General features: G+C 41.5%; 1 protein-coding gene across 2 annotated transcripts in view; it reads right to left on the bottom strand.

Moving 5' to 3' along the window:
• Positions 1 to 16,500, bottom strand: part of ehbp1 (EH domain binding protein 1) — a 175,490-nt gene that overhangs the window by 53,685 nt on the left and 105,305 nt on the right. For both annotated transcript variants that reach the window (XM_085369657.1, XM_085369656.1), the window contains 3 exons: positions 13,996 to 14,808; positions 12,708 to 12,749; positions 11,466 to 11,612 (listed from right to left, as the gene is read on the bottom strand). In XM_085369657.1, coding sequence (XP_085225783.1) covers positions 11,466 to 11,612; positions 12,708 to 12,749; positions 13,996 to 14,808 — 1,002 coding nt within the window. The remainder of the gene's footprint in view (positions 1 to 11,465; positions 11,613 to 12,707; positions 12,750 to 13,995; positions 14,809 to 16,500) is intronic.

Genomic DNA, 16,500 nt, shown 5'->3' with positions numbered 1-16,500 from the left:
GCTAAAGAGAAATAAACAGTGGTTGTGATAATAAGACTTAAACATGTTTTGTTGCCCCACTTGGTCAAAAAAGGCTCTTTTGATGGTCTAAAGGTCTAAATAATGTAGACTTGGGTGAGGAGAGGTCGTTTCTGGTTACTGTCAAATTTCTAATTCTTTCTCAAAACCTGTTGAGATTTATTTTGGCCACTCAAGTGTTACCACTGCTGCAATTCCAATTACAACTCATTGTTCTGTAGCAACACAATATGCCAGAAGTTTAGGGAAGAGTAGCTGAGCATGTGGAGATTAAATGCTACCTAGTGGACATAATGTTAAAATTAAGTGGTGATTACACTCAGTACTTCCAAGTTGGAAAGTGGCAATAGATACAACAGTGCTTTAACTTGGTTGGACAAGACAACAACAAAGGTGGATCCAAAAAGCCACGGGAATGCAACTTAATAAAAAAACAAACAAGCAAAACACCAAAAACAAAAGAAAAAATAAAAGCAGCAGAAAAATCATTATGTGATCAAAGCTGGGATGAAAAAGCAAGAATGAAAAAAGAGGAGAAAGCTTGTCAGCTGGTGGTCGGTGGGCAGCACAGCTTCAAGAATGGAAACCCAGGAGGAATAGAGACTTTTCTTTTTTAAATGGCGACAGCAAGAACAATCCTCCACTGTCTTCCACTGACTGCTGGGAACATCCAGTGGAAGAGAGGCTGAACGGATGAGTGCGAGTCTGAGACAGAGGGTTCCTCTGTGGGCTTGGCGTCGAGTGAGGACCTCTCTCCGCTCTGGAAGCTCTGTCTGAGCAAGGGGAGCAGGTTGTCGCCTTGGTTGCTCTTTTCTGGGCAAGTAGAAAGAGGGAGGGAGGGAGAGAGGGAGGGCACGCACCACTGGTCATGTACAGAGACCTGGCGTGGGCACACAGTCATGCCACGCACACACACCCACACCAACACTAAGGGACGCGGACACAATCACTATCTAAAAGGGTTTGCCAACCTCCCAGATAGCCAGCCAGTCTGGCAGCCAGTCATGCAGCTCCAGACATTTGTCATGACAGGCTAATTCACAGTCAAGAGGTGCTTTAGGTCTCTATCTTGTCCAGACTCACACACTCACACTAAAGAACCACAGAACACACATGCACACACCAAGCCAATCAAATAGTCATGTAATCACACACTCTTCAACAATGTTTAAAAGCCACAGAGATTCAGGTAGAAATCAGCTAGTTGTTAAACTCTGATTTTCTGTTACCATATCACCATGTGCCTACTTATGATAATCACAACAAGAAATGTCATTTACATATAATTATTCAGCAACAAATTAGTCGAAACATCACTAAATACAGAAAGCATCTTTATGAACCTTCAAGCAACCACACAGGAATGCCCACAGATACAGTCCACTATAGTTTCAATAGTTTCTATGCAAAGAATTGTTAAAGTTAGAAACTTAGATTTTATTAGACAGCAATCTGTTACTTGTTACAAAATATTTGTTATATTTTCAGTAACACTAAAATGATCTATTATAGTATGCTCATATCATTTTAACACCTAAATATATAAGATCTGGTGACTCAGCAATACTTAATCAACAACAAATATAATGAAGTTATGGTTACAGATGAGGTTATAAGGTTATGGATGGATAACTAATACTTCAACATCTACAAAGATGCTGAAAGGCCAGTCTTCCCAGATCCTTTCTGGAATGTTATCCTCAGAGTAAAACACAGCTAATGCAGGTATTTACAGCTCTATATGCTGGGATGAGCGAGCAGATTAAGGTGGAAAGGAACAAACATCATCATCCTCTTGGTGACAGGAAGGAGTGGGATTTATGGGAAATGTGGTTTTCCAGTTTAAAAAAAAACCCATCTAAACAAAGAGCAGAGATTTTTGTTTGGCTTAATTCCACTGAAAGGTGCAATGCCAGTATTTTTGACAATATTACCAAATTAATAAATCTAATATTTTTCCTCAAATTTAGGTAAAAACAGAAATGGAAAAGAAGGGAGAGGGAGTGAGAGAGGAAGAAGGGGAGGGAGGGAAAGGGAGAGCTTATCGGCTGGCTCCAGACAGAGTGCGCGGATCAATGGGCGTGCGAGGCCCACAGCGATCAATGCATTTGATAAAGATAAAGAAGAGCCACTGTACATGGCTATCAAAGAACCAGGACACAGCCTAATTATGATTCGACGGGTGCGTGCCCATGATAGGGGTCTGTGTGTGCCTGTATGTGTGTGTTATATGTACATAAATATAAATTTGAGAGATGTCGGCGTGGAATTTGAGCAGGAGTGCGGCTTATGCACCTGTGTGTTAGTGTGTGTTTATGTGCAACTGCAAAGATGCAGGAGTGGTGTGCAAGGTTATGTCTGAGGTTTTAAGTACAGTTAGGTCCGTAAGTATTTGGACAATAGCCGGTGCTACAAATACTGCACTACAGTGGATTTTAAATCAGATAATCAAGATGAGATTGAAGTTTTTCAGCTTTAATTCAAGGGGTTTAACATAAGTATTCCATTAAAGGTTTAGAAATTACAGATCTTTTTATACATAGTCTCCTATTGTCAGGAGCTCAGACGTAATCAGACAAACTGAGATAATCATGATCATGAGCCATTTCTCTCCTCCTCCATATGTTTCTCTTGACATCATTCTGTTACAAGTTCATCCTGGTTTCATCTGTTTGACGATTACTCAGAACTGTGCGGTCTCTTTAAGCTGTTTTTGCCCTTCTTAGCCTCGAGTGTAACTAGTAGTTTAAATCTTGTTTTAAATCCTCTCTATATGCATTCATGAAGGCATCTCTTGATTTAAGACTTTGACAATGTCAAAAGTGTTCTTGACTTAGTTAGATGTTGTGAAGTATTTTTTCTTATCATGAACTTTTGTTGTCTTCTGTGGTCTCTCAGGACTTGGGGTGTCTCTTAGCTGGCCAGTGTATTCCCTGTTTTTGAGAAAGTACCAGATTATTGATTTGTCTCCTCCTCACGTTTTTACTGTCTCTCTGATGAGTTTATTTTGTCTTTTTCATACTTACGAACTCCCCCTAACTTGCACTGACATTTCTAGTCCTCATTGAGAGATCTAGAAAAGCGCAATGAACTGTAAGTTCAAAAGTGGAATCAATTCAGATATTATATCTTCTTCATGTGTCATTAAATAGTGAATGCGGGAACGAGCCCACCTGGCCATCAACCTGCTTGTTCAATTACTTTTGAGCCCTTGAAAGTGGTGGGCTATGTATAAAAAAGCAGTACTTTTGGTAAATGTCTTGAATTGAAGCGAAAAGTCTGAATTTCAATCATACCTTAATTGTCTGATTAAAAATCCACCGTGGTGGTGTACAGAGCCAAAATGATCTGTGGTTCGAGAACATAAAAATCTAGTTTTTGTTTATACATACTGTATGTGCAAAATCTTTTTGGTATCTCTTACTTGTTAACAGTTGAAGCAGCAGTGGAATCATGTGTGAATGACACAGGAGACATTTTGCATGAAAAACAAATTCATATGGTTTGTATACGACAGAATATTGTTTTGAAGTACTGAGTATGTGGCAGAAGAACAAAGGTGTGCGTTTAAAATTCAGCTGATTTTTTAATAATGAGCAAATACGTTAGTGTGTTTGACTTTTGAAGTTCTGTTTAACTGTGGTTCCATAGTTGAATTAACAATTTGCCCTCAGCACAGTGTGTAAGCCGGTGTGTATACTTAACAAAGGACACTTGTACAGTAGGACAGGTAGAACAGGTTGAGTGGGGACATGCACACAAAAGTCAGAGCAGATTGTCGTTCTGACAGACGAGTATGATGGGAAGGTTCTGCCCTTTAAATAGACAGGATAATTGCTGGGGAGAGAGAGACAAAAAAGGTGAAGGGGGTGAGAGAGGAGGCGGCGGAGGGACATAGTAATAGAGAAACGGAGAACATGAGATCAACTCCCTGCCCCCTTTTGAAGAAAACAGAACTCACTTTAGAAGTTATGGCCTGTGTTAGTTCCACTACTGCTTCCTGAGAAAGTTCTCGAAAGTGCCGGGGTTAAGGTGGAGACATTCACTGAGGCACTATAGCTTATTCCAGATAGACTGGTGTGTTTGTGCAGGTCCAGTGATAACAGTTGTTAGTCAAAATAGCTGTTAAAATACAATGCAAGCAGTTTGTAACAGGTCATTGTACCATGTACCAGATAATTTTTTTCATTAATCAACCGATTAATTTTCCTCAGTACTGTTCCAAATACTTCAAATGATGCATTAAAAAAGTCAGATCAGTTTCTCTTTAATATCCTTTGTGTATCACTAAGGCTTCCATGTTTCAGACTTCCTCCGACTGAAAAAGTTCACTTTAATTTCTGGTCTTAATTGTTATTTCATTTATTTAGAATATTTTGTTTATTGCATTGTTCTTTCTTTCTTTGTTTACTAAACGAGTTTGTTATTGTTAAAAACCAAACCAAACTCCACAGACTCTCATTTTAAAAGGATCGACTTAACAGCATTTATATATACGCTTTCATCTTTACAAAAAGAAAATGGGCTTCAATGGATAGATTTTACCTTCATAAAAACTCTGAGTGAAGTGATTTTAGAGGCCTGATTGTTTTAACTGTCCTGAGCCAGGGAGCTGGAGCCAGCAGACATTGGCTAGGCCTATGCATAAAATTAAGTGTCATAACTATACTGTTGAAACGGACCATTGAACAAATATGCAGGTCCTTTTTGACTTTGAGTCTATTTTTTTCTTGAGTTACGCAGACATCATGATGCATCCTACATAACCATTCTGCATTGTGACCAAGATCACATCATTGTTGAGTCACAATGCCTTTGTTTTGCATCAATTTTTAAACGTTCTCTAAACTTGATACTTTGTTCTCTGTATTTTATTCATAAAGCAGAACAAAACGAGGGAGAAAGTAAAAAAGGCAAAACACCAGTGTTAGAGGATGGACATGAAAAACATTTGACACTTCCACTTGGTCAAACGTGAACAATATAACAAAGAGAGAAAGGAGGAGAGGTACATGTGTTCAGGAGAGGTATGTAAGTGTAAGTGAGTTACCGCTTTCTTCTCTGATGGCTTGATCAGCTCTTGTGATGCAATTCAGAGAGCTGTCTTTCTCTTGCTCGTTAACACACACGCACGCACACACTCGATTTAGAGACTGCCTTTGATCTCCACTCCAGCCAATTCGGCCATGACACATACCCACACACTCCAAGACAAGCACGCACACATAGTCCAAAGAAACTCCCCACCAAACTATTTAGTTTCATTAGGGGCAGATTCTTCAAAAAGGACAGAGAACAAGAAGAAGAAAGGAGGGGGTGAGGGAAGGAAGAAGAGGAAGAAGAGAAGAGGGGGAAAAAATGAGCACTGGGAGAAGAAAGGCACTGCAGCCACATTAAAATGAGACCTGGAGAAAAACTATTACTGGTGGGAGAAAGCTGAAAAGGAGAGTAGATGGAGGAGGAGGGGAGTAAAGAACAGTGTGTGAACATAAAGTGTGGACAAAAAAGGAGAGTGCATATGGCCATATTTGCATTTTCAAAACAGACATTTCTTTCCTCTTTCTGCTGCACAGACAACCCTTTACTGGTTGGATTTTCAATGGTCAAATCCATGAGAACAAAACCGAAATCAGAATATGTGAGGACTAAGATTATTTTTTCAGGATTATTTTAGTTTATGTAAAAAGAAGGGACCTGTTATAATGGGCCACTCGTGAGGACCTGAATGTAATGCTTCCAAAATAAAACAGGAAGAACTCACACACAACTTCCATGTTCGGCATTTGAAAAGGTTCCTAAAAATGACAATGTTCAGCCAGAAGGCTTTGTTTTGGTCCCAAATGTCAAAATAAATGGAGGAAGGAAGGAAAGACAAAATACTAACCTGTTATAATGAAATATATGAAATTAAATAAATAACACACAATGTGTTTTTCTTTTAAAGGGACTTTTACACAAGGTTCAGTCAGAGGGCCTTGGGTAAAAGGTAACCTTTTTAATGGCTCTTGGATATTTTCTTTATTGTTTTTTTTTTTTGAATAATAATAATTTCATTTTTTTTACATACATCACAGTACAGCCAGAGGGCTTTGTTTTGGTCCCCAATTTAAAACAGAATGAAATCTAATTCAGAAAGAAAGGAGGACATGACAGACGAGTCAGAATGAGAGGACAGACAGCAGATGGGAGTGAGTGACAACACCCACAGGTCACAACAGCAGAGACCCAGGAGTCCTCTCCACTGCTGAGGAGAAGGAAGAGGAATAAGGGGGGTGATGGGGGAAGAAGGGGAGGAAGAGGTGGTTGGGGTGCTGGTCGGCAAAAATCAAACGGGACCCAATTATAGGAATCACAACGAGTCAGTGAGCAGGGAAACTCTCTTACCTGGAAAACACCGAGGCATTTGCGTGCACTCTTGAACGCATTCCACAAGCAAAGCACACACATACTCAAAGACACACACACAAAATAAAAAAAAGACGTTCAAATATGCACAGGTGCTACAAATCTGCACACATACACACACACAAATTTCTGCTTTACAGTTTTCTGCAAAGGAACACACATAGTTGCACATTTTGCTTTGTGGGTCCACATGCACACACACTTCTCCCCAAACCAAGTGTGGATCCTGATAATTAGCCTGGCCAGGCCGGTGTGAAATTACTGTTCTCATCTGCTAATGGATGAGAAGACCTGAAGTGAACAGACACACAGAGACACGCACACACACACCTCCTATTAAAAGAATAACAGTGGGAAAGTCCAAAGAGCAAAAGAAAGACTAAAACCAAAACTGGGGATGTCAGGACTAAGGACAAAAAAAAAGTCTAGATATTTTTAGGAAAGCTCATTAATTACCCATTGTGGTAGGACTCGACTTAAGCGGTCAAAGAAGTGCAGGAGACTGATGCTGTCCAGTGTAGCAAGTGATTTATTCACCATTCTGTGGCCCAAGAATATTTACAAAGAAACAAATAAGAAACTCAACTCTATAATAAACTCAATTCAAATAAACATAACTGAACTTAAATCAACGGAAATTAAGGTCAAACTGCACACAGCTACACTGACCTGAACCCTTCTTCTGAAACACCTGAGTTCGTCTGCTTAAATAGTCCCCTTAATCAAACACTTTCTCCTCTGGACTATTCCATTCAGTAGGTAGGTGAGATGAACATGATTATATTCATCCTCTACTACTCCTCTTGACTGGCAACATAAACTCTGGTGTAATCAATACATATCACAACATTAAATCTATTTCTTTATAAACCCTTTAAAATCAACTTTATTAAATTATAAGAATTCTTCCCCTCCTGCCCTTGGTCTCTTCCTGTGACCTCAGATGAACCCAGAAGGTATAAAGCAGGAAGTAGAACTACATTTCCTCCTTTTGCTTCTGGAAGACAGGTAGGTAAAGATAAGTTCAAACAATACAAATTAACAGTTGAAATAAATAACATGTTAACTTAACAAACTTGCATGAATTGATTTAAACCAAGATGTTATATTATATAATCTGTAAAAGTGCAGAACATAAACAAACCCGGGATAGTAGATGTTTGCCTATTGCAGATTACATGTGAAATATGGTTAAATCAAAACAAGAATGTTAACTAAGAATGTAGACAAATGGTCTTCTCACCCACTTTGTCACACCCATTTGGCTACTGCTTAGGTAGGGGGTGGTGACATTACAACATTACAAGACATCTGCACCAGTGACTACTGATATGTTGTGAAGGCCACCTATGAGGAGGAGGAGGAGGTGGTGAGGCCAACGCTGGTGAGCACAGAACAATTAGTAGTACTGGTCATCCATCAAAGACTACAGAGAGAGGACAGACAAAGATAAATAAAGAGATGGGAAAGGAAAGAACTGGGGCTCGAAGTCAAAAATCTGACATGAAAGAGAAATGGAGTGAGGAGGAGAGAGAAAGACTGAGAAGGCAGGGAGAAAGAGAGGAACCTGTGACCTTAGATGAAAGAAGCAGTGACTGTGGGCTACAATTAGGGATGGCAGGAGGGAGAGCATAGGTCAGGAGAACAGGGCTACACACACACACACACACACACACACACACACACACACACACACACACACACACACACACACAGCAAACAAGTGTCTAACACATTGTTCGTGCTATGTTCACATGAATAGATGAAGACCTGATTTTAGTACAGATAGCTAGTATAGCTGAGCTTGATCATGTATCAGTTTGTATATGTTTCTGAGGTTTCTGTCACATTTAGTGTTAGCTGTGGGGAAAGAAGGTTTCAAACCTAAAACCTAAGTAGCATAACTAGTCTCAACACTCAAAGGGATGTCCTACAGTGTTAAATAGTAAATAACGATTGCTTTTTTTTAACATTTGAGATGTATGTCATAACACTCTGGGTAATCAATCTCCAATTAATCACTGTTTCACACCATCCCACTTAGACAACATTTTGGCCTGGCCCAGCAGCTGAATAAGCTTTGATTTTTTAAATTTCTATATTAAATCTCACCTGAGTTGATCTTTTTTTGATCTAATCAGTGCACAAGTGTAAAAACAGGAAAAATTAAATCTCTTAAAAATGCCAGAAAAATGAGCCATTTTAACTTCTAACTTCTTTAGAGCTGGCAGACAAAATAAGTAATAGCTCATTTTATCTCTGAAGACAACTCCTGAAATACTGCTGACCAGTGTAATATAATTAGCACTAAAACTATGAGTTTTCTGGAGTATCAGTTTTTCGATAAAAGAGAACTGCATTATCATATAAAAATCCTGACACCTGCAGCTTTGTGTACGACATGATTTCAGTTAAAAGATGACACCTGATGACTCATTTGTCGTTTGTGCTTTGAAAGCTATACGCTAAAGCAGCTAATGTAAGCCCCACCTTTCCCTCACATTAGCCGTTTCCCTTGAAGAACGAAGCCTGCTTTAGCTGAATTAAATTATACCCTATGCATGCTAAACCACAAAGCACCTACTTAGACAGATGGAGAGTTAAATGGGAAAAGCTTGGGCCTCTCCAGCTGATAACACAGACACACACACACTCATGCTAATCAAAACAAGACATCAAGTAATCTAATCTGAATCACTAACAATTATCAGCACATTGGCCTCGAGGCCAGTCGTATTCCTTTGATCAATGTTTTCTATTAAAAAAAGTGTAAACAATTCAATATCTCCCTCCCACCCCTCTTGCTTCCCTTCCTTTTTTATGCAGAGGAGTGTGTGTGTGTGTGTATGTGTAAGTAAGTGTGTGTTTAGGGGTTATTAACCAATTGTCCTTGGAAATGAGTGAGGAAATAAGGAGGAGAGAGAGAAAGAGTGGAGGGGTGGGTTTGCCTACTTTAAGGAGCTAATCTAAGTGAAGTCCGCCATCTTGCCAGACAACAAGGGACAGAAGAGGACCTTTTTTTGTGGCTAAGGAAATATATCAGCACTGCAACAGCTTTGAAAAACTCTTTTAATTTGCTTTCTTCCACTGAAGACTTTTAACGGCTCCCAGTCCTTGGAAGGTCCTCGTTTATTTCCTCAGATTATGCCGAACTGGTTATTCCTGTGGCCGGCGCACAAACATGAACAAACACCGACAACACACACATACACACTTTAAAAACATCTAATTCAAGGGCATATTTCTCTTTAAGGACTCAGGGAGCAAACGCAGGGGGCATGCGGCTGCTGCCTTTTAGATATTTCATTACCAAAAGGTATTTATTTCATTTTACCCTCAAATCCCTTGTCGTCACAATTCTCACAAGACCATATTTTTTTCTTAACCCTCCCCCTTTCCTTTTCTCTGAAATATTTGGAAACATAACGGAGGATTTGACCACAGTGCTTTCCCAGGGTAACTCCTGGTTCATCAGTGTGCCCCCTCCTCCCAGTATATTATGTTCAGTGGAGCGTGCTCAGTTCAGAGCTGGCAATTTCACTCGCATCTTCTCTAGTCTAGTTTGCTTCGCTACAGCGATTTCTGGCCCCCTTCTTTTTTTCTTTTTTTTTTTTACCATGAATGTACTTTTGCTGACAGGTGTTTGTGTACAACATTTACTCAGTGTTCAGGGTAAAGTGAGGGGGCAGCAAAATTGGTGGGGGATGTCATAAAAATTGTGCAGAGTCAAGATGACCAAAGAGAGAGTCTGAGTAGAGAGAGAGAGAGCACGAGAGAGAGGGGGAGACATGTTTATGGTGAGAGGAGAGAGCGAAGAAGTCCATCCATATTTGAGCTTTCCACACTGACATGTTCCACACACCAGAGTGTAAGTGAGTCTCAGCAGAAGTTAATAAGGAAAAGTCTTCTCTCCTTCTCAAAGCCTTTCCTTAAAGTGTTCACCAAAGTGGGCTGCCACAGGATGAGACAGTTTGGACAAGCTTTTCCAGCATGTTGGAAGCGCAGTGAGCAGCAAATAGAGAGACTGTGGAAGTGACATGAGGGCGCTGAATAAGTTGAGGAGGTGTGGGGTCACCCTATTAGCTTTCCCTGCACACTGACGTGATGCCATACAACAAAACTCATATTCAAGCAAGCTTTTACTCACTACACAGACCTCATCCTGACTCTCAGGGCCTTTCTTAGATACAATGTCCACATCTACAGTTATGTCCATATATATTTGGACACTGACACAAGTTTTTTTTTTTTTTTTTTTTACCTGTTCACTTAAACATATTCCAGTAATGGTTACATAATGGTCATGGCCTAATGTGTAGATGGGCAGCTTTCTTAGGAGTTGTGCCGCTCAGTTTTTAATTGGAGTACTTTGACTCAAAGGTTATTTCATGTGCAAGTGACGAAACTCCTTCGTTATGTCATTATCAGTTAAGCAGAAAAAAAGTCTGGAGTTGATTTTGCGTGAGGTGCTTGCATTTGGAAGATTTTGCTCTCCATGCAGGAGAAACAGGCTATTCTTCAGCTGCGAAAACAGAAAAAAAAACATCTGAGAAACTGCTAAAATATTAGGAGTGACAGTTTGGTATGTCCTGAGAAAGAAATAAAGCACTGGTGAACTCAGCAACGCAAAAAGATCTGGACGTCCATGGAAAACAACAGTGGTGGATGATCACAGAATCATTTCCATGGTGAAGGGAAACCCTTCACAACAGCCAACCAAGTGAACAACACTCTCCAGGAAGAAGATTTATCGATATCCAAGTCTACCATAAAAAGAAGACTGCATGAAAGTAAATACAGAGGGTTCACTGCAAGGTGCAAGCCAGTCATACGCCTCAAGACCAGACAGTCCAGATTGGACTACAGTAAAAAAGAAACATTAAAAAAACCCAGCACAGTTCTGGAAAAACATTCTTTGGGCAGATGAAACGAAGATCAAACTCTACCAGAATGATGGTAGAACAGAGACAATTTCATTCTTTTAAGTGGACAATACCAACACCTCCAATCCCACACAGACAAAAAGGAAGGCTTGGACTTACATCACAGACACCTGCAGCTCTGTTTGGTGCAGCTGCAGCTGAGTTGGAGATGTATTTGCTGCCGGCTTTCATCGCAGCATCTCTGCGGGCCTGCTCCAAGAGGAGTCTGGCTCTCTCCTTCAACTCCTCCTGACGAGAGAGGACCTTCTACACATGTGAAAAGAGAGAGGATACACTCAGAAAACTAAAGCTATTGTAACTGAGACTGGGAAGGGTTCATTGTAATCACATTGTGCCATAAATAAGGTAAGCTTTCTTCAGCCAGACCTCAATCACACAGACCTACAGACCGGTGACCCCCTGGCAACCTCCAGGGTTGATTGGTGAGTGATTGCTGGAGGTTGCAGGTTCCCCATAGTTGAAACTGGTTGCAAAGAGGGTGTTGCACTAAAAACCTTGTGATTTCTTTGGATGCTAGCAGATTGACGTGGTCAACTTTGATTTTCATGGAGGATGTTGACTTGTCTGCAAACTTGTCTCTACCACAGAGCGGTAGTGAAACTTTGTTGTGCATTACCACTAAAATAACAGGTTTCAAATGGGTCAACTTCAGCTTTTTACGTTTTAAAAGTCAGTGTCTTCCAGGCAAACCAGTGACAACTGTCATAAACCGCTAGTGACCAAACAAACTGCAAGGAGGTTTGAAGTGCGACAGCCTCCAGCAATCACTCGCCAACCAAATGTGGAGTAACCATTTTTTCTCTAGCAATTGGTGGTTGCCAATGCGGCATAAACATGCATGCCAGATAGAGGAAAAAATCCTGGAATGTTGTATAATAATATATAGCTTTTTTAAATCTAACTTCTTAATGATATAAAAATGAAATCATCTTTGGTATCCATACCTAGTATATCACCTGGGTAATAAGTCACAGAAGATAAAAAGAGGTTGCATATTTTTCGCATCCACGAGTCCGCTAGGGTCTACCTGGGAAGCGCAAAGGTCCATGCTGATGCCAACCGGCCTGCTTAGTTTTTGTGACTGCCTGGACTTGTTCACTGAGAATTTATATCAAAATACACCACCTATGCATGGACCCAGGCAGTTGACTTTAAGCGGACTTTAAAGAAGTATAACAGGAATGACTACTCAGCCTTTGGATCTCCAACTGTCCGTGTTTTTGCCCTATTGCTCAAGACTGCGGCCACTTCCTATGTAAGGTAGCTTCTCCTTATAATTTACCACTTGCTAATCAAGGTCTGAAGTACTAAAACAATCCATTTCTTTTAAACCATACTCACCTTCTCAGCTGGGGGGCTCGACACAGGGGCAGGTCGTGGCTCCTAAAAAGAAAATAAATCATGACTGCAGTGGTCAAAGAGGCACTCCTAATTTTCAAAGTATTTCCCCAGAAGAATGAAACCAATAATGTTGTTTAGAATGGTGAGTGATGTGTTTATCTTCAGCCGCAAACTATCACACAAGCGGCTTTCACATTTCTTTACTGGACATGCAGCAAGTGGGGGATTAATTCAGCCCTATGCTTTTCTAATCCAGGAGCAGGTATGTTCCCTATGATATGCACCCTCTGAGGGGAACCTGGGCTCATAGCCCTGTCTGGGTCCATTTGTGTGGAGAGCATGACGGCTTTGGCAAATAAGCAAACCACACACTGAAGTCAGAATTTTATCTGCAAGGTAATTCTGGGTGTATTGTAAGCAGAGCTTTTACATTTAGCAATATTACCCCAAATCTGGCCTGGATACATCCTGCTAACTAGATAAAAGCAGATCAAAATGGGATGTCATGACTGTCATAGCCCCCCGCTTGCCCTGTGACCTTTCGACTTGTAAACAACAAGCAGTAATCTGGGGTTAACCAACGCAGACAGCAGTGCATTCAGTGTGATTGTGCACACACACGCACATACAGGTGTGTGTCACAGGGCGTGTGTGAGAGACGACATGATGTGTGCTCGGTGCAAAGCATCGCCACGCCTGAGCAGTCACGGTGCGACTGCCATCAACTGCAGGGATGAGAAATATAATGAAAAATATAATGAAATGTCAAAGCAGGGGGTTCTCCCAGTGCCTTTCATAGTTGCCACGTGTTAAAGGCTCGGCCCAGACGCGTCTGGTTCTCGGCTACAAGACAGGTGACGACAACATCTAATGCAGAACGGGAGAGTTTCAGTACGGTCATCTCTGCAACCGCATCAACGAGGTCGGGATTTGAAGCTTAGCGAGCGTCAGAAGGGAATGAATGTTCACCGTATCCTCTGTCTTTGACTGATGTAGCTGTGAAAGTTTCAATCAAATTCAGGGTGCAAGGATAAAAATGAGAACAATTCATTTAGGGGGAAAAGCAGGAATCTGCACGCAAACGCTGTCAGAATCTTAATACCTGCATTAAGCAGTTAGAATTAGTCCAGATCATACAGACTGACCCAGAGGTGTTTTAAGGCACTGGACTCAAGATTAGACGTGTGTAATTTAGTTGATTACTTTCCAACGTCATATATTTACAATATTCAGGAAACACTACAGTGTGTTAATAAAGTATGAAATGTTAGGCTTCATGTGTATTTACCCGTTTGATTGGGGCATCTGTATGATTCACTGGAGAAGAGCTGGTATCTGATGCAGGCTCAGACTCTGAGTGACGCAGGCTTGCCCTCTTTTTCTTGATGAGGTCGGCATCCCTGTTGTAGGAGAAGCCCAGTTTCGGATGGGGTGGCGAGTGGGACAAAGTAGCTCCTCTCCTGGTAGGGGACGCTGGTTCGGGAGCTCCCTCTCCTCTCTGCTCTCCTGGTTCATCCTTGTTTTGCCTTTCCTTCTCCATCTCCACTCGCTGTGGTAACTCACTAAGGTCTAAAGTGTTTGCTTTCTGTAGATTTCCCCTCTCCTCAGAGCCTGACGCCATCACATAGGTTGAGTTTGTTGCTGTGGAAACTAATACTGTGCGCGGTGATGGGACAGGAAGCGAGGACTGTGACAGCGCTGGAGTCGACAAGCCGGCCGAAACTGCTCCTACCTCGGCCTTCAAACCTTGCTCCTTCACCTCTCCCTCAGTAGCTTCAGCTGTGTTAGATTCAGTGGTGGCACCGCTGGCAGAAACAGCAGCCTGAGAGTCAGCCTTGCGGGGCTGCACATCGTTCAGTTCAGCGTAGAACTTGTCCTGGTCTATTGATGCATTTGTATCAGTCTCAAAGTCACCCACTTTGTAGGTGCTGCGGTTGCTGTTGGCCTCTATCTGCACCACATTGAGCTCCTCGCCAGAGAAATGGGCCCGGATCTGATACAGGTAGGTCATTACTGTTAGTTTGTCAGGAATGGCCAGCAGCACCATATCGGATGGCTCCAGGAGACGAGAGATGCCGAGGCTGGCGAAGCCGTCATATGCCTATCGAAACAAGTACGAGAATAGACAGACTTTCAGAGTATTCTTCATCACAACGAGGGCAGAGAGGGATCAAAGGGTAAATAGCAAGACAGGAGAGGCATGCTTTCTTTTTTAGACATAGATTATATTTGGTGCATTGCATACATGACCTAAGTGTGTTCGCATGTGTTTGTGCGTGAGCGACACTTTTGGCATGCCTGCTGACAGGCCACGTCAGGGATGGTTGTCCCCGATAAGGGACGTAGATACCCCAAGACAGAGAGCTTAATCCCGAAGTGTCTGTGAGTGTGTATGTGTGTGTCTTTATCGCTCCCCTGCATCAACATGCCCACGCTCTCCGTCACGCGTGTAATTGGTCTGATTAGAGTCTGATGAGAAAATACAGGTGTGATTATCAAGCGACACACGAAAAACCAATCCCCCATCACAAGATAGACTGAGACAGAGAGACACAGAGAGAAGGGATGAAAACCATTATCGCAGCCAATGACAGGTAAATAAATAGATTAACAGCACACAAACACACAGCCTCCATTCCTGCGCACACACAACCTCGTCATCCATCTCTCTCAGGTATCGCAGCTTGTATCTGGCCTGCTTGATAGTGTTGATCTAATTCCAACCTGTTGCTGCACCCGTTTGTTTCACTGCCTCTGTTGATCTGCTCAGTCTATCAACCCCCACGATTTCCACCAAACCCTCCTTGATGGTTGAAGAGCCTGCTTAACTATTTACAATTTTGAGTTCTTTCCTGCTTCTTCAGTCTCCAATTTCTTGTGAAACTAGCCTCTAGAGACATTTTTTCACTTTTATTCTGGACAATATCGTAAGAAGCAGGTCGGGATACGGTCCAAAGTTGGCTTTTCTCACATGTAGCACACAGCAGGAGATAGTCTGCTTCATACCCACTCTCACTAGTGTGGAAAAAATCCAGTGGGTTTTTCCCTGGATAAAAATGTGCACCTGCACTACTCTCACATGGGGCCTTTCTACTACTGAGCTGTTGGTTAACTCTTTACACCTTGAAAGCCTACTAGGAGAAAACCTCAAAGCTCTTTTCTGAATTGTGTGGTCTCTGTCATATTTTTGGCCTGGTTACTAAATCATACTGTATCAGTAGTTAGAGGTGCCTATGTAGTGACTATGCATGGAACAACTCAGAAATTGCTCTCAAGTCTGTCAAACCACGTCCTATATATACTGAGGTGTTTTTATAAGAGGGAAAAAGTGGATTCTAACCAAGCTGCAACCGCAGGGGCTAAAAATGAAGCCAGGACGGAAAAAAACTGATGTTTCTCTAATGACAACAGCAGGCTGGACCCAAAAGCCAGGTAGATGTTGTGTTAAAATTCCTAATTTTAGTCACAGATATAAGCATGTTTACAGCCTGGTACAATGCAGTCTTTCTATAGCAAATTTCCCACTTTACAAAAACTGCAGATGAGGGGTTTTTTTTTGTTTTATTTTATAACTTGCGTGTTTCAGTTGCATTAAGACCAAAAGTCTGAATTATCAGGGGCAAGACCAATTTCACAGACAGGTATGGTGACACAGGTGGACCTCACAGTGTCTTTGGTGTCTTCTACAGACAAGTTCGTCTAAAAAAGGTCACTTCTGGTTGTCAAAAATACAAAAAAATAAAAACAAAGGGATTAACTTGAGGCAATCACAAATCACTCATTGACATCACAG

The sequence above is a fragment of the Diplotaxodon limnothrissa genome, linkage group LG13 (assembly GCF_057381915.1).
Source record: "Diplotaxodon limnothrissa isolate DT_005_m linkage group LG13, D_limnothrissa_male_GT1.1, whole genome shotgun sequence".
In the NCBI taxonomy this organism is placed as follows: domain Eukaryota; kingdom Metazoa; phylum Chordata; class Actinopteri; order Cichliformes; family Cichlidae; genus Diplotaxodon; species Diplotaxodon limnothrissa.
This window is presented reverse-complemented; position numbering and strand designations above follow the sequence as displayed.